Below are 19,604 nucleotides of genomic sequence, written 5' to 3' on the forward strand. Positions count from 1 at the left end.
GTCGCAGTTCTACTACGTCACTGCCTTGAACACGCCTCTACCCAGGGCCGTTGGAGATGCTCAAAGTTGATTGGCTCCCGATTTTTCGGGAGCTTGGAAGAGCTGGAGATAGCTTGCCTGGCCAGACTAAGCTCGCAACAGGCCCTCGTGTTGCGTCACACTTAGGATGGGCGGGCCCAGGCTAGAGAGAAACGGCATTTCAATTCTCCTATGTCCTGGATATATCGTGAATTGACAATAAAAAATCTTTGAAAAAAATCTTTGAAATTTAATGAAATTACAATCTGCATACGCCCAACATATAACGATGCCTTTTGCCAAGTTTGGTGAAATTCATCCAAAAATTGTGAGAGGAGTTGATGTCAGAAGGAAAACACACTCATGAAACTGTCAAAGTATAATTTTGTTAATCAATGGCTGTAACTCTGGTAAAATATGACCCAATTTAATGACGTTACAATCTGCGTATTAACGACAAAAAAATAATCCTGCCAAGTTTTGTGAAATTCCTCCATAAATTGTGAGAAGAGTTGATTTCAGAAGGTGAGTACTTTTCCCGGGACGGACGGACGGATGGACATCGTCACGACATAATCCCCCTTCAGGCCTTTCGGCCAGCGGGGGATAAAAAAAATAAAAAATAACAATATTAAAAAAAAAAAAACAGACCAGTTCATTTACAATCATAAACTGCAGAAAAACTTTAAAACTTTTGTTCCTTTTCTTCTTGTAAATAATTATTTTATTATACAGCAATATACTAAACTTAGAGTTATTATTATCTTCTGCCGGTGATGTAGTATTACTAATATTACGTAAGCCAAACAAGCTCCTCTCTCATTACAACAAGCTTTATATTCACACGGCACTTCGTTCCTGTTTTCCGTGTCCTGCTTTTGTGTGAAGACAATTAGAAATTCAAGTCACAGTTCTCAAATTCCCATTCCTACCTTCGCACTAGCTTTAAACCAGAGACTGATTCTGCAAATACAAATACTAAAAAGTTACCCAAGAAGCCAACAGAAACAGTCTGTTAACTGGAAAATACCTGCCACTTTTCCACCCCTTGTTTTCCTGTGACATCCAAATGTTCAGTCATGTAAACAAATCCTGGTCAAAGGTTCACCTTTTTAGGCTGGCTTTTATGTGTGTGCCATCACATTCTTTCTGGAAAATGACGACACACAAATAACGCCGAAGCCGGACTGGGTATCAGAGGTAAAACCCCACCTCATCCTCAGGGCTCCGATTCTCCACCAAATCACACCAATGATTAATACTGGAACTCGGGTTGGTATGGCGTCACGGAGTCATGGTTCACTGCAGGGTTGGAATTATGAATTCATCTTTGTGGGGGTCTCTTAAATTTATTCTATCCACATTCACTGGATATGAGCAATCGCATGCTCTGATTGGCTACCCTACTACGAGGATATCAGCTCATGTACTGTGAGGAGAGAAAAACAAAATGGCGGAGCGTGTCGCTGAACCAACTGAGGATGAAATAAAAACTCTACTCAAAAACAAAAATCATCAAGTATTTAAAAGAAACAGAAATAGCTAAAAGAATATAGTTCCCCCCAAATCGCCTGTTCCACTCTCCAGCCCAGGCGGTGGCAGTAATGCACCTTTAAGTTGGCTTGCCATCCGCCAAAAAAACCTGAAGACGACGACAAAAAACCCAAAACATACAAGAAAAAGCAACAAAAAACGGAATAAAAGTATTTGATGGTAAGAGCGTATCCTTTTTATTTTTCAAGAATTATTATTATCGCATTTTTAACAAATTGCTCCTGTCATTTCACCGGTTTGTTTACATTCTAAGCGGAAATGGTTTTGTCAGACGTTTTGTATAAAGTTTTTATTTATTGAATTTGCTAAAAATAAAAATGATCCGTTTCTCAAAATCCAGTGAATGTGGATAGAATACAACAGTTATTCCACTTAATCTCATTGTACATGGACTACAGACAACTCGATGCTACGCGCCTCGTCGGCTATCGGCTCATGTACGACTCGATTTCGTGGAATAACTTAAGTATCCTGTCTAATTTGACATATTGGTAAAAATTCCGCTACTTCATGTAGGAAAAGAGTTTTGGCGCCTTTTCCTCAATATAAATATACTTCGTTCTTTTCCAACATCTCCAACCAAAACCAACTTTAAACAACGTATCAACCAGTTTAAGATGTAGAACAATAAAATATAGATGAAATCTAAAAGGAATTGACAGAAGAGAGATCATTCCTGGGGTTTTAGGTCAATCATTAAGTTCCTTGCACATGTATGGACCCTTTTCACGTGACGTCACGACAAACGCGGCCGCCATTTTGGACGTGTACTACCAGTAGTTTACCACAGCCAGCATTGAGGAACGGCAGCAAAGAAAGTGTTTATTTTCAGCAAGACTTCCATCATGCCACTATATTGTTGTGCACCTGGATGTAGTAACCATCAACAAACAAGGTAAGGGTTATCATTTTATCGGATCCCGACGGAGAAGATGGATAGCGGCCATTAACAGATTGGCAGCCCTCGGCATACCAGTGCTTGTGTAGTGACCACTTTGTTGGAGGTAAGACGAATAAAATTAGCCAGAAAAGGCATTACATTGCTGTTAACATTCTGTGGCGGCGAGTGTGTAACCAAATAGGCTAAAATAACCCATTGTAACCTCTTTGTTCTTCTGTAGTAGCTATTGTTGACTAGCTAATGTCAACAACATCATAGTTGGTATGTTACTGTAGCAATGTTTACGTTCAGTCATTTGGATGACTGATAAAACCTTTCAGTCTCAAGTTTTTCCTTTACTGTATTTACTAGTTTACTGTAATTATGATCCGGCAGCTATTTACACCGGATCCAGTGTAAATAGCTGCCGGAGCCAACGTCCGAGAATTAAGCAGCACGCTCCGGCTTGCTCCTGGAGTGCTCCGGCCGAGGTTCCGGAGCTCGCTCCGGCTTGCTCGCCCTCAAATTAAGCGGCTTGCTCCGGAGCAAGCCAGACCGCGCTGCTTAATTTAAGGGCGAGCAAGCCGGAGCGAGCTCCGGAACCTCGGCCGGAGCACTCCAGGAGCAAGCCGGAGCGTGCTGCTTAATTTGAGGGCGAGCAAGCCAGAGCGCGCTGCTTAATTCTTGGATGTTGGCTCCAGCAGCTATTTACACTGGATCCAGTGTAAATAGCTGCCGGATCATAATTACAGTAAACTAGTAAATCCAGTAAAGCCGGAGCGCGCTCCGGAACCTCGGCCGGAGCACTCCTGGAGCAAGCCGGAGCGCGCTCCGGAACCTCGGACGTTGGCGTGTATGTGTATGGCGATGGGTTTTTAACGACATAGGTGTACAGATCATGTGGGCCAAAGTCAGGTAAAGACGAGGGCTTCGTGTACTTCCGTACGTCAGTGAACAATCCTGGTGGAAGCAGGTAAACGTCGTTCTCTAAGCCTGCTAACCTCAATTTTTGCAAATACCTCTCCCTCTGCTCGCCCTGTAAATGCCCTACGTCACTGGATAGTGAAGGTGTTTTCTGCATCTCGCTCCTTTTTCTTTTATGCTTTTCGTTTGTCGCCTTCCTCGCATTCAAACTGATTCGAGCCGAAGTCCACTACATGTCCAAAATGGCGGTCGCGTTTACGAAGGTCACGTGACTGAAAAGGGTCTATAGTCTACTCTACCAACATAATATGGTCATGTGACCTACCAATTATCACAAGTGATGAATGCATCTTGCGCAAGCACAAGTCCGACAACAAGAAGTTACTGTAAAGGTCAAATATTGTATTTGAGATGTACACTACCGTTCAAAAGTTTGGGGTCACTTTGAAATGTCCTTATTTTTGAAAGAAAAGCCCTGTTCTTTCCAATGAAGATCACTTTAAACTAATCAGAAATCCACTCTATACATTGCTAATGTGGTAAATGACTATTCTAGCTGCAAATGTCTGGTTTTTGGTGCAACATCTCCATAGGTGTATAGAGGCCCATTTCCAGCAACTCTCACTCCAGTGTTCTAATGGTACAATGTGTTTGCTCATTGCCTCAGAAGGCTAATGGATGATTAGAAAACCCTTGTACAATCATGTTAGCACAGCTGAAAACAGTTGAGCTCTTTAGAGAAGCTATAAAACTGACCTTCCTTTGAGCAGATTGAGTTTCTGGAGCATCACATTTGTGGGGTCGATTAAATGCTCAAAATGGCCAGAAAAATGTCTTGACTATATTTTCTATTCATTTTACAACTTATGGTGGTAAATAAAAGTGTGACTTTTCATGGAAAACACAAAATTGTCTGGGTGACCCCAAACTTTTGAACGGTAGTGTAAGAAGTATACATGGAGTTTTTAGCACGTTAAAGCTAGACGGCCTTTCGATTTCATAAAATCGGTTAAATTTAGTTCCCTCTGAAATGTGCTCATTGTGATATCTGTTTATTTCTGTAATATCTCACAAAATATCAGGCCATTCTGTGGCTGGGAAGTTATTTAATTTGAGGGGATTAAAGCAAATAATGTGAATGAAATCGCTCGCTTCGCGCAGTCAAGCAGACAGAGGAAGTCCGTGTGTGTGTGTGCGCATGCACAGGTTTCCCTTTGACCATGCACTGACAGTTCCATCATTCTGTCGCTAAACGAACAGCTGATCACACCGAGGTGCTCGCTGAGCGCCGATATTTATTAGTTTGGTCCTGCGTTTCTTTCCTTCGTATAGAACATAACGTCTTTTCTTCTCGCTTTCTTTCCGTTACTGTAGTCGGTCTTTCACGTTTCATTCGCACACTCACGTCCTCCATTTTTCTCTCCTGTTTCAAATTTGTATCCCACAATGCCTTGCGCAAACGGGGAAAGCCCACCATGTCATGCATGATGTAGTATCTTGAATCAGGTCATGGTGAAGCAGGAAAAAATAGCGGAGAATTTAGGGCCACATGGCCTTAAATTCATTAATTGTTCTGTTTAAAGGAGAACTGAAGTCATTTTTAAACTTGCTTTATTTCTCAATTAACGTGTTATTCAATTATGTTTTCGGTTTTAGTAACCTTATATCGTGACTCGTATTGGCAACTAATTGCAATTAAATATTATACTTATCGGCCTATTCGGTATTTAGCCATGTTGAATTTAGTCCGTTTGGTCCACGGCAGGCGTCGCTTATCCGCGCGATCTTCACGAGACTTGTGCGAGACTTCGAAACGTGAAGTGTCAGCCACGTGTCGGTGCCGCCATTTTGAAAACTGTTTTCCAAACGAAGTATTGCACAAAAACGAGTTTAAATGACGATTACTGCTTACTTTTTTCAAACTTTCCTGATTGCTATCAAAACAAACAAAACTTTTGGCTTGATTACGTCAGCGTTCGAAAGAGGGCGCGCGCGTCTTCTGACAACATCTGTGTCCAAAATAGCTCCCTACTCACTTTTATAGGGCGCTATATAGCGAGTTCGCCATTTTGTAGTGCTGTCCGAAACCTTAGTGAGAGTTATTACATTCAAAGTATCCCACAATGCATCACGAAAATAGTGTACAATGATGGTCACTAACCAAAGCAATATATCCCATCATGCACTGCAGTCACACTGAAAGAAATCAAATTAAGTCTCAATTTTGATTTAATAAAAGGCAGCGGGAAAGAAGAAAGAAAGGATTCAGCCTTGATTTAAAAGAGCTGAAAGATGCATATTGATTAATGTGGGAAATACGCTCAGTATAATATGGATTTATCACAGAAACACATGCATTTATTTATTATTTTGAAAACCCACCAGCCGACTGATCCGGCACGTTTTAATTTTGCAACAGTAATGACGTAAAGACCAGCGAGGCAGGCTAGTGTCCGAAAGCCTTTTTGATTTATTTTACCAATGAGCTCACTATATAGTCCTCTATATAGTAATTCCCTATATAGTGAGTAGGGAGCAGTGAACGAGTGAGCGATTTCGGACACGGTTGGTCACTTTGATTTCCGCTGTACGTTTTACTTCCGTCCTACGATGTCTCGCACAGGTCTCAACGAATCTCGTTTACAGCCGTCACTTTGACATATGGACTGATATATTACAGAGCGTATTTCAAACACTCAGAACTTGTTATAGCAGCGACAAAATAGCGATCAAAAATGCATTCCAATATTTAATAAAATGAGAAATAGAATTTTGATAATAAAAAAATTGCCTTCAGTTCCTCTTTAAAGCCTAGGTCACAACCGGACGTACGATTTTTTGGCCGTGCGATTTTTGGCGGTTCCCAAATCGCTGCGGTTTTTTTGTTCGTGGAGAAAGACGCACGTTGGCCGTAAGTTTGTCTTGCAACCTGAAAAAAACGTAAGCGCCCGTAGAGTTTGTTGACATGACAAAGAACCTCTGCGGCCGGTCTACGGCTCGAAAATCAGCACGTCGCATGCGCGCCCTCCGTGCGTTTCTTGCGTTTTTTGAACGTAGGAGCACGTACGGCCGGTTGTCACCGAGGCTTAAAAAAAAAAAAAACTAATAAAATTGGAAATCTGTGATTTGAATTCGGTATCTTTCACTCCACTAAACAAAAATAACTGGGTGTCGGGGAAAATTCTTTTTCTGACCTACACTTGAAAAATCTGAAAGGCGGTCTAGCTTTAAAATGCCATTCCACCATTGGATGTATTCTTTGGCATAAAATACAATATATTTTGACAACATATATAAATGGTATCACTAGATAGAGAAATCTTTTAGCTTCAAAATGATATATCAAACATAATTTTTTGACAACAACAAGTATATTAATTTTGCGACCAAAGTCACCTACCCTTTTAATTTCCGCACGTGATGTCATCGGCAGGTTCCCCTTCTTGTGTACCACGTGACGTGTGACGTGGCACATATTATCAGCAATGGCGGATAGAACGCGATAAAAATAATACCAATAAATCTAGCTAATACCAATAAATCTAGCTAACTGAAAGATTAACTCAAAATTTTTCGCAATTTTTTTGGCCCCCATATACGAGGAGAAATGACTCTCTCACTTTGGGGGTTTCCTGGTCTAAAAATAGACCGACACGTGGTACACAAGAAGGGGAACCTGCCGATGACATCACATTTCATTACCGCGCGGAAATTAAAAGGGTAGGTGACTTTGGTCGCAAAATTAATATACTTGTCGTTGTCAAAAAAGTATGTTTGATATATCATTTTGAAGCTAAAAGATTTCTCTATCTAGTCATGTTGTCATAAAATATATTGTATTTTATGCCAAAGAATACATCCAATGGTGGAATGGCACTTTAAGTTTCACCAGCTCTGTTAATTTTCCCCACAAGTTTGTGTACGATTTTAAATGGTCGATTAATACCATGATAATATTGTGGTCAAAATGGAAAACAGGTCTGAACAGCACATGGTCGTGTTGGAGAGGTGCAAACATTCAGCTGACAGGCTTTTGAATGATATAACCAAAGGCACAGTCCCACGCAGGGGCTGTTAGAAACAGATGGAGGTTTTTTTTTTGTTGTTTTTTTTAATCTGACAGGATCCAATAAAGGGAGAATATGTTGTCATGAGCACAGGTCCCTACAGCTCAGCGCCACGGTGATTTCCTGACATGTAACTAGGAAACTATTATAAAGAGTAATGCAGCATATCTGCAAACAGACAGGTGAAGAACAAACTGTGAGTATATAAGAAAGGAGGACATCGCTGGGCTTGATTGAAAATCTGGGTGCGAGTTACATATTCAGTTTTTAGTCCTCCAACAATGAAGGGTCTTATAAATGAAGCTCATTTATCAAGCTGGATACAAACTTATTTTTTAATGCTTTTTTTGGAGCATTAAAGGAACAGTCCACCATATTTCCATAATGAAATATGCTCTTATCTGAATTGAGACGAGCTGCTCCGTACCTCTCCGAGCTTTGCGCGACCTCCCAGTCAGTCAGACGCAGTCAGACGCGCTGTCACTCCTGTTAGCAATGTAGCTAGGCTCAGTATGGCCAATGGTATTTTTTGGGGGCTGTAGTTAGATGTGACCAAACTCTTCCGCGTTTTTCCTGTTTACATAGGTTTATATGACCAGTGACATGAAACAAGTTCAGTTACACAAATTGAAACGTAGCGATTTTCTATGCTATGGAAAGTCCGCACTATAATGACAGGCGTACTAACACCTTCTGCGCGCTTCGGCAGCGCATTGATACGGAGCTCAGATATCAATGCGCTGCTGAAGCGCGCAGAAGGTGTTAGTACGCCTGTCATTATAGTGCGGACTTTCCATAGCATAGAAAATCGCCACATTTCAATTTGTGTAACTGAACTTGTTTCATATCACTGGTCATATTAAAAAAAAAAGTTAAAGTCCTTCCCACGCCTTACAGTACCTGGTATTCCTAGGCAGTCTCCCACTCAAGTACTAACCAGGCCCACTCTGTATGTGGCGCATCGGGCGGCGCTGATCTCCGTTTCCATAGCCCTCGGCCTCTCGCCTATTACATAGCTAGGGTTACAGTGGGGGGCTAGTCCTCTGGTAACCACGAGAGTTTAACTCCCCATGCACATCTGTATTGCAGCGTGCCTTGCCAGATGGCAGTAGGTACCATTTTTTAATGGTCTTTGGTATGACCCGACCGTGAATAGAACTCACGATCTCCCGATCGAGAGGCGGACACGCTACCACTAGGCCACTAGTCGGTCACTGGTCATATAAACCTATGTAAACAGGAAAAACGCGGAAGAGTTTGGTCGCATCTAACTACAGCCCCAAAAAATACCATTGGCCATACTGAGCCTAGCTACATTGCTAACAGGAGTGACAGCACGTCTGACTGACTGGGAGGTCGCGCAAAGCTCGGAGAGGTACGGAGCAGCTCGTCTCAATTCAGATAAGAGCATATTTCATTATGGAAATACGGTGGACTGTTCCTTTAAGCCAGTATCTCACTGGGCTGCGACAGCCTGCGACTAGTTGGAGACGCAACAATTGCGATAAAATATGCGAATTAGCGACAATTTTCACTTGGAATCACACGGAATTGATATTCGCATATTTTACCGCAATTGTCGTGTCTCCAACTAGTCGCACGCTGTCGCAGCCCAATGAGATACACTCGCACTTCCTGTCTCACGGAAACTGACTTGAGAAGGGTTCGCGACGGCTTTGCGACACCAGCGACGCATTTGCGGCTATTTTGAGAGAGATTTTGTCGCGCTAATTTTTTGAACGTGTTCAAAATTTCAGCGACAAAGGAGCGACACTTTGCGACTCACGCGAGGAAATTGAGAAGCCCCGCGAATGTTTCTAGACACTTTTGAAACTCTCTCTCTCATTCGCAAGCTGTCGCAGCCCAGTGAGATACTAGCTTAACCACAAGAAAGCTGGTCTTTATGGAAAGCTAGCTAGTTCGGAAAAACATTCGCATCCGATGACCGCTTGTGTAAATTTAAGACTAGCCAGTCAATTATTTCAAAAGAAATGATGCTGCAGAGGCTCAGCTGCATTACTGGAAGATTTAACAAAACACAGCACTTCGGAGACGCTCCCTGTCCGTCATTAACCCTGTGTCCGAAATCACTCGTTACTCACTATATAGTGGACTATATAGCGAGGTCGCCATTTTGTAGTGCTGTTTGATCAGAAGACAAGCTCAAAGGGCGAGGCGGGTCTTCCGGTTGATTAATTAACCAATAATAACTGTTAGAACTGAAACTCACCTTTGTAAAATTGTTTGTTATTGGTAAATCTGAAAAGGTATCGATAATTAATTACGGACTGTCGATAATTGTAGCCGCCGCTCTATTTAACTTTATATCATTTTATTCTCCTCGGCCAGATATTGCAAATTTGACTATGAATACACAAATAACGTGGCTGTAAGAGCATTTAAGAAGAAAAAGACTGAGTTGGGAATTTTCTAGCTTGTTACCAGATAATACTTAATTAGCAAATCTGGCTGATTAGCTTACAAGCACTGTTGATAATCGCTGTTCGCTAGTTTTGATAAAGATGGCCACAAACATGTGAAACCCTGACATGGCAGATAACTTTGTTGAGCTATCATTGATCCAAATAGTTGACAAGATTATAGTCTCACAAGCTTCACGTCTAACGCTACGTTCACACTGCAAGGCTTAATGCTCAATTCCGATTTTTTTGTGAAATCCGATTTTTTTGTGAGGTCGTTCACATTAACAAAATATATGCGACTTGTATGTGATCCTCAGTATGAACGAAAAGCGACCTAAAAGTGTTCCGCATGCGCATTGCAGGATACGACGACGTCACACGCAGTGAGCATGGCCAGTGTTTACGGAAGTAAAACCGCCCGGTTGCGGTATGACCCATCCAATCTAGCTTGAATAGCTGCATCCCCCCAAATGGAAATCAGCTCCCTAACCTCTGCGTCCTTCCACTGAGAAGATTCAGAACCTTCACAGCCCGAAGCGTCCCTCGCATTGATGTCATGCGCAGGGGCGCAGATACGTTTTTTGAACTGGGGGGGACAAAAAACTGGGGGGACAAAGCTGCCAGCAAACCAACCCCAACCCCGATATGCCTGTCAAACTTGTTGTGGGTTACCATAGCAACCAAGCTCGAGCTCGCAACCTGTGCAGTCTGCGCAGCTCAACCAACCAAATATCAGTCTTTGTTTTATGTGAGTTGTTGCAACTATGTATACACTGCCGTGCACCTCAATAAACCGAATGGTAATTAGTCTTTTGATTTTTCCGTGAGGTTTGCCTTATGCAAAGAAAGACAGCATAGACGTTTTTTCCTCCCTATAAGTGGGGGGGACCGAGCGAGGTGAATTTAAATCTGGGTGGGACGAGTCCCACCCTCTATCTGTGCCCGTGATTATGCGCCATGTTGTTGTAACTTTTTTTGAGAGACCCGCCGCCTACTTCAGCGCAGAATAGTGACGTTTGTGGCTTGTTGATGACGTGTAAGTCGGATGAATGCGACCTGGCGGTTCAGACTGAAGTCGCATATGAAAAGAGCGGATAGGAATCGGAATTAGGACCACATATCCAAACGGCCTGGGTCGGATTTGAAAAAATCGGATCTGTGTCATTCATATTGTCAATAAAAGATCGGATACAGGTCACATATGGGTGAAAAGATCGGATTTGAGTCACTTCAGCCTGCAGTGTGAACGTAGCCTAATAGTCGTTACAGAGTCGGGTATGTTTCATCAATAAACATGACTGAAAACTTGTACTTTCATAGAAAAAGGCTGTTTGACAGACAGGACAGATGACCAACCACAGACCTTCGCTGTGTCCGAAATCACTCACTACTCACTATCTAGTGGACTTTATAGTGAAGTCGCCATTTTGTAGTGCTGTCCGAATGTAGAGTGAGAATTATTACACCCTATATAGTGCACTCATACAGTAGTATCCCACAATGCATCGTGAAAAGTAGTGTACAACCGATGGGCACTAACCAAGCAATATATACCATCATGCATTGCGGTCGCGCTGAAAGAAAAAAAAAAAAGGTGTGTTGGAGGTGAACAGACAGAGGAAGAAACACATAAGTGGATATTCAAGTACAATTAAAAATAGTAAGAGAATAGAAAATAATCTAAAATAGAATAAAAGTCAGAGTGCAGAGCGAGGAATTAATCAAAAGCCGCAAATTTGATTTAATAAAAGGCAGCGGCAAAGAAGAAAGAAAGGATTCAGCCTCAATTTAAAAGAACTGAAAGATGCAGCAGATACAAAGTACTTTGTATTTATTAATGTGGGAAATACACTCAGTACGGTATAATATGGATTTATTATTATCCATACAGGACACTTTTTCAATGGAATAAAACCATATCTGTGAAGATACTCAGTCATCCAGGTACATAGTAATCTGTGGTTGGTAGAAGAGAGCAACTGGACTTGCTTGAAAAGTCTTGAAGACGTTTCGCCTCTCGTCCGAAAGGCATCCTCAGTTCTGTCTGTCTAATAGGGAGTATCAAGTATTTATCCTCTCATGGATCATCATAGAATCTGAATCAGAATGCTGATGGCTGCATTGTAGGTGGCTGATAGATGTCATAGACACCCACCTCTGTTCAGTGATGGTACATAGTAAACCACAGATTACTATGTACCTGGATGACTGAGTTTCTTCACAGATATGTTTCTACGCACTTTGGGATGAGTTCCCTTCGACTAGTGCGGGAGTATGAGAGGACTTCCAGAAAACTGGCAGACATCTTAGCCAGAGAGGATCGTTCATTTTTGTCAACCTGGAACGACCATCACTGAACAGAGGTGGGTGTCTATGACATCTATCAGCCACCTACAATGCAGCCATCAGCATTCTGATTCGGATTCTATGATGATCCATGAGAGGATAAATGCTTGATACTCCCTATTAGTCAGACAGAACTGAGGATGCCTTTCGGACGAGAGGCGAAACGTCTTCAAGACTTTTCAAGCAAGTCCAGTTGCTCTCTTCTACCAACCACGGAATAAAACCATGTGTTCTATTCCCTTCTATCGGGTTTCATTCAGTGGGTTTGATAGCATGCAATATTGTTAGCATATCGCTTATCCTACGTGTATTAAGTCATGCTACCCAATGGAGAATGAGCGTTGAATCTGGTTTACGATACTGCACGGTTGTCAAGACAACATGACGTCACACGTCAGAGACGTAAAACTTCTGCGCTAGCGAGCGACTGGGACGATTTGTAAACAAACATGGCCGGCAGGTTTGCTTCGTTAAATATAAATGATTTTGACAGAATTTTGAAAGAGAAAGACGCGCTGAATACCCAAAAGGAATGGTTATGTATAATAATAATAATAATAATAATTATTATTATTATTATTATTATTATTATATTGGCTGGCTTTTTCGGGGTATATCAGTCAATTCAGCTACTCGTCTTCGACTCGTTCAGTATCACGCTAGCTGAACGGAATATATCTGATAGACCACTCAATGCCAGACAATATTATTTCAATATTTTTGAAAACCCACCAGCTGACTGATCCGGCACGTTTTAATTGTGCGATGGTAATGACATAAATAACGGTGCGGTGGAGTAGCGTCCGAAAATGTCCCCCCCTCATTTTACCAATGAGCTCACTATAGTATATAGTCCTCTATATAGAATTCCCTAGATAGTGATTAGTGAACGAGTGAGTGATTTCGGACACATCCTTTGTCACTTTCATCTCTGTAAGCATTGCCTTTTATGGATATTTGTGGGCATCACCAAATGTAAATGCACTTACCAGGACACACGAATACAAAGAAAATCAATGTTACTGTAACGTTTGTAAATCTGCCTGGAATTTTTCGTTCGGTTCGACGTATGAAAAATATCTGCACGCACGTTTACTAATAAATAAACTGATCAGTGCGGCGCAATGAATTTAACGTTCAATACACTGTTATAATCCAATCAGGGTTTATGCTGTTATGCAAACATGGTGCATCTTATCCTTGAAAGCTGTAAATAATTGCCAATGGAGCATTTTAAGTAATGAATAAACTGTTAAACAGCAGCACTTGTCACCATGGTTCCCGCTGATACAAATCCAGCTTCTCAGCTGCGGCAGACAAGCTGGGTTTTTGCCAAAAAAAAATGTCAAGTAGTGTAGATAAAGTGTGGCTTCTACAGGAGAGGGAAAGACCTGCAAGACCTCTCCAACCTGAGATGAACAGATGAAGCCCCAGTTTTGTCACGAATCCACTGTCGTGCCATTACTGGCTTGAATAAATCATAAACTGGGTGCACGAGTGAGGGTTTCACTCCACTGAAGAGGAGTACGAACAGGAAATATCAGGACACTCAGCCACAGAGAGAGGATGGTGATGTGTCAGCTTTGAACACAGTCACACACTCACCGAGCTGCTCTTCGGGTCGGTGGCTCCAACGCTGTCTCTTGCCAAAGCTACGATGACGTTACTCTTCTCTCCAGCCCAGTGCACAACCATCTGGTTATGAGAGTCATTCAGGTTGGCCTGTAAATACAACAACAACTGTCATTACATAAGGCTAAATGGAAAAACATTAAGTCAAGCACTGCACATATAGAGGACATTTAATTAGCTGCACTATTTAATTAATCAGCTGCGGTCAGTAATGGACTCAATATATGCATAGCAGTCCAAGTAAATCCAGTGGCTGTTGCTATGGCTGACATCTGCCAAACAGACAACAAAGCTTTGGGCTTATCAAGGCAGTAACTGACAGCATAATCTCAACAGGCACGAGTTGTACAGCTGCACAGGCCAATATTTTTATTGCTTTTACTGAAATATATAGGGAACGCAATAAAACAGTTGCTGAAACAACACAATAAAAGCCTGTGTGTCAGACAACTAAGAAAAAAGTGCTAAAAAAAAGTTTATAAAGTGCATCTCTGGTGCACTGATGCGTGTGTGTGTATACACCTCAGTCATGTTTCGAAACACAAACATATCAGTCGGCGTATCAGACCCTCGCCGGCCGTGCTGTGAAAATTGTCCATGCAGACGCTCATCTAAGTTCCCAAATCTGCCATTGCTTCACTCTTGAATATTTTCTACCATAAATACCATCATTAAAAAGCTTATAATCTTTGCTTTCCAAAGAAATGTATCTGGTTAAGATCTGTTCAGTACTTTGGGAGTAACGGCAGGTTGAAGTCGGTACAACAGAGTTCACTCTCTGCTCGCGGGACGTCGGGAAACTGCCGGTGATTTTCTTTTTGAGCCACAGGAAAGCGCTCAGGCTCTCTCTCTCTCTCTCTTCTGATCAGTTTCCGACTGGATTACTCGTGAATATCAATCAGATAGCTTTGATAGGGACGTTCTCTCGCTCTCACCGTTTCTGATGAAGGATTCAGCAAAATTTTCCGTCTGCTAGTTTTGATGTTATGATTCACGGGAGACTTTGAAGTGAGTTTTCATAGCTTTACCTACTTATTTTTTCTCAAATCAAACCGATTCATGTAAATAAATATTTTAAGAATATAAATGTAGTTGTTTTGGATGAAAAATATTGAGATCTTAGTGGTCAGAATGAGATGTTAATAAAAACGGAAGTCAGAAACGCGAGTGTCAATTTCAGTTCAGTTAATGTGAATTGTTTATTGGATGTGGATCACACAGTTTTTTCGAGGTTTGCCTTGAAAGCTGTGAATATTATCATTTATATTCTTTCATACAAACACTAGTAGGCCCTACTTTTGAGAAATACAAAGGCCTACAGAGCACAAAGAGGGGATTAGAAACAATCTTTTATTCCTTTTTTACTGAGTGTACCGATTTAACGGTTTAACCTAATTAGCATAATTACTACGAATGAAATACTAATTTGCATAATTTGTTTTTAATAATTTTTCAAACTTTGTATTCAGTATACAACCATCTGCGTTCCTGCCAATTTCCATGTAAATATCTTGAAAAATAGAAAAGTTATGAAGAAAAAACATTTGATCTCATTGGTTAAATGAGGCCCATTTTGGCAAATTCAGCCGTTTTTTCAATCTTTGATTTGTAATATCTCAAGAACGGAAAAACATTAATTCTGTAAAAAAGTATGTTGTTCTGCATTCAATTCTGAATTAAATGAGAGCAGTTTCAAGCGATTTGGACTGAATTTTCACCTGATACGCCTAATAGCAGCATCCAATGCAACACGAAGATATTTCAGAAACAAAAGAAGCAGAGAGAGAGAGAGAGAGAGAGAGAGAGAGAGAGAGAGAGAAGGGCAGTTTATTTCTGACCAGAATCTTTCAGGAAACATGTAAGCTTAACATGCCAAAAAGTAAAAACTCTTTATGCTACCTACTACATCTGCAGTCCCTGTAACAATGCTATATTTGATTTATGAGTTACGACCTCCTTTTAAGACGTTAAAACAGCACAAGATTTGATTTGTTCAGTGCAGCATGTGGATATTTTTTGTTGCTAGCTGATTAAGTCAGTAATGTGACCGACAGTGTTTCTCACTACTGAACCCAGGAGCCCAAAATCTGGTGATACACCCCGATAATGCATAATGGCACCAAGAGTAAATCCAGGAGTTGCTTTTCCAAGATGGAGAAACTTGCTGACAGTGAAGACGATGAAGCTGGATGCCAAATGAGCTCCATTTCTCCTTAAGATAATACAATCATTTCGGATGAATCTACTGTTACATTGTACTTCTTCTCTAGTTATTCTCAGCTTCAGCCATGGAATGTGGTGTGTTTTGGGAGTTTTTCTGGCCATGAGCTTCAGAATCTTGAAAGCTGTAATCTGATTGGCTCTCTGCAATTCAGTCTGCTGGGTTCCAAAAGGAAAAACAACCAGAACGTCAAGGACGTAGTAGCTCATCTGGTCAAAACATCAACCAGAACTGAAATGTGATGATGTGAGAGAGGACCAACCTCCATGACAAATTGTTTACAACAGGAAACTCAACAAAGGACTAAAATTTGTTCCCCAAGGGAAGATCAACCCAAAACATCGATCAGAACTGAATTCAGGTGAGAACTGCGAGAGGAGAGACAATTCTAATGAAAAGTCCCAAAATTCATGAAGTTGACTTAATTAACAGTTAGCAAAAATTTGGCAATTTTTTTGAGCAAAAAAATTTGAGGAAAAGGAATGTTCTTTCTGCGAAAGGTGGTTCGAACCACGACAGGTGGTTCTTCTGCAGCAGTACAGAGCCAACTCGATGGGTTCTTCTGCGCCGTTACCCCGGTTCGGTGGCAGGATGAAAGCCTCCGAGATCAGAAACCAGCAGGACTGACTGAGAAGTTAGTTGTGCGGAAGGTCTTTCAAATAAAACAATCAGAACTGAAATCTATTGAGAACCGAGGGAGGAGATATAATTTAACTGAAAATAAAAGTTGTAAACAAATTGTTTACCATAGGAAAATCAACAAACAAATGACCAAGTTCTGTTCCTCGAGGGAAGATCGACCCAAAACATCGATCAGAACTGAACTCGGATGAGAAATCAGAGAGAAGACACAATTCTAGTGAGAGGCCTGGAAATTTTGTTCATTTGGCCTAATTACTAACTCATTAGTAAAAAAAATTTGACAAAACAACGACCAAGTTTTGTACAGAGTGATGAGTTATTTCAAACAAAGCAATCAGAACAGAAATCCATGGAGAACTGACTGAGAAGATACGATTTCACTGAATTGTAGACAACGAATGCCATGCCATGGCATGGGCCACCCCCATGCTTCATAGTAGGTATGGTGTTCTTTGGATGCAACTCAGCATTCTTTCTCTTCCAAACACAACAAGTTGAGTTTTTATCAAAAAGTTCTATTTTGGTTTCATCTGACCATATGACATTCTCCCAATCCTCTTCTGGATCATCCAAATGCTCTCTAGCAAACTTCAGACGGGCCTGGACATGTACTGGCTTAAGCAGGGGGACACATCTGGCACTGCAGGATTTGAGTCCCTGGCGGCGTAGTGTGTTACTGATGGTAGCCTTTGTTACTTTGGTCCCAACTCTCTGCAGGTCATTCACTAGGTCCCCCCGTGTGGTTCTGGGATTTTTGCTCACCGTTCTTGTGATCATTTTGACCCCATGGGGTGAGATCTTGCGTGGAGCCCCAGATCGAGGGAGATTATCAGTGGTCTTGTATGTCTTCCATTTTCTAATAATTGCTCCCACAGTTGATTTCTTCACACCAAGCTGCTTACCTATTGCAGATTCAGTCTTCCCAGCCTGGTGCAGGTCTACAATTTTGTTTCTGGTGTCCTTTGACAGCTCTTTGGTCTTGGCCAGAGTGGAGTTTGGAGTGTGACTGTTTGAGGTTGTGGACAGGTGTCTTTTATACTGATAACGAGTTCAAACAGGTGCCATTAATACAGGTAATGAGTGGAGGACAGAGGAGCCTCTTAAAGAAGAAGTTACAGGTCTGTGAGAGCCAGAAATCTTGCTTGTTTGTAGGTGACCAAATACTTATTTTACCGAGGAATTTACCAATTAATTCATTAAAAATTCTACAATGTGATTTCCTGGATTCTTTCCCCCCCATTCTGTCTCTCATAGTTGAGGTGTACCTATGATGAAAATTACAGGCCTCTCTCATCTTTTTAAGTGGGAGAACTTGCACAATTGGTGGCTGACTAAATACTTTTTCGCCCCACTGTACGTAAACACCGGCATCCATATAAGATATTTTGGACTAAACCTAAGTCTGCGTAAAACAAATTTTAAATAAAAACTATGTTTTGTTAACTTAATACCACATACCGGTCATTATTTATAAAAAAAAAATCATCTGGATGTCGATAACTGAACAAAGGTGTCGAAAATTGTGGAATGGTGTCACGTTATCTGATATCAACTCATTTTTTTTCCCAGTGGAAGTTTGAGTAATTATTCATGCAAAATTTACATACTAAAAGTCTTTTCTACTTTTGCAACGGCCAAAAGATGGTTAAGATGTCGATAATTGTAGCCGCCGCTCTAGCTAGCTACTGAACTAGCCACTGTAGGTTCCATGAGGCAGGGTTTCATGTACAAGACTAAACAAGCCTTTCCAAACGTTTTTATTCTTTTCTTCCACATAACTGCTCGAGCTCAAACTGTACCCAAAAGCAAGTTAGAAATGCTGTCCTCCATTCAGAAAACTAAGCTATACCCTAAGGGTAGTATCTCACTGGGCTGCGACAGCCCGCGACTAGTTGGAGACACAACAACTGCGATAAAAATATGCGAATTAGTGACAATTTTCACTTGGAATCACACAATTGATATTCGCATATTTTATCACAATTGTTGTGTCTCCAACTAGTCGCAGCCCAGTGAGATACACTCGCACTTCCTGTCTCACGGAAACTGACTTGAGAAGGGTTCGCGATGGCTTTGCGACACCAGCGACGCATTTGCGGCTATTTTGAGAGAAATTTTGTCGCACAAATTTTTTGAACGTGTTCAAAATTTCAGCGACGAAGGAGCGACATTTTGCGACTCATGCGAGGAAATTGAGAAGCCCCGCGAATGTTTCAAGACACTTTTGAAACTCTCTCTCGTGCGAATGACGTTCTGAAATGCTCTGAATGGAGGACAGCATTTCTAAATCAGACACAGTCTCAGTGTTTAAGTCTAGGCTGAAAACACATCTGTTTAGTCAAGCCTTGTGTTAATGGTGTTTATGAGGTAAAGGTGTAGATCTGGAGGGTCCTCAGGCATAGAGTGTTTTGGTAAACTGGGATGTATGGATGCTGTCAGTCCCCACTCGCTTGCTCACTCGAGTTTGTTGACGGTGTAGTGGCTGCTGCTTTATGTCCCGGGGCTCCCTCATGCCTGTGTTACCTTCTGGCTCTCCCCTTTTAGTTATGCTGTCATAGTTAGTTTTGCTGGAGTCCCTGCTTGTACTCAGCGCAATATGTATACTGTTCCTACTTATTCAGGTGACATTGGGCATACCTAACAACCTGTGTTTCTCTCCCCCTCTCCCCCTCCCCCCAAATCTGTCCCTCTGAGTTACATGTTGGTCCTGAGATCAAGATGCTGACCTCTTCTGCTCCTCGGACCTGCCTGATCCATCCTGATGCCCTACGTCTGGCTGGAGTCTCATCGCATCGCTCCTGTGGAGGACGGCCCCATGTGGACAGTTGAAAGTCACACCTGGAGGACGCTCTGGACTCTTACAGTAATGCTTTTATGGCTGACGACTACAGTTGACT

The 19,604-nt window shown here is 41.6% G+C and overlaps 1 protein-coding gene across 2 annotated transcripts in view; it reads right to left on the minus strand.

Moving 5' to 3' along the window:
- sorl1 (sortilin-related receptor, L(DLR class) A repeats containing) overlaps window positions 1–19,604 on the minus strand; it is a 219,033-nt gene that overhangs the window by 176,987 nt on the left and 22,442 nt on the right. For both annotated transcript variants that reach the window (XM_060943822.1, XM_060943821.1), the window contains exon 2: window positions 13,818–13,934. In XM_060943822.1, coding sequence (XP_060799805.1) covers window positions 13,818–13,934 — 117 coding nt within the window. The remainder of the gene's footprint in view (window positions 1–13,817; window positions 13,935–19,604) is intronic.

The sequence above is a fragment of the Neoarius graeffei genome, chromosome 17, assembly GCF_027579695.1.
Source record: "Neoarius graeffei isolate fNeoGra1 chromosome 17, fNeoGra1.pri, whole genome shotgun sequence".
Taxonomy (NCBI): domain Eukaryota; kingdom Metazoa; phylum Chordata; class Actinopteri; order Siluriformes; family Ariidae; genus Neoarius; species Neoarius graeffei.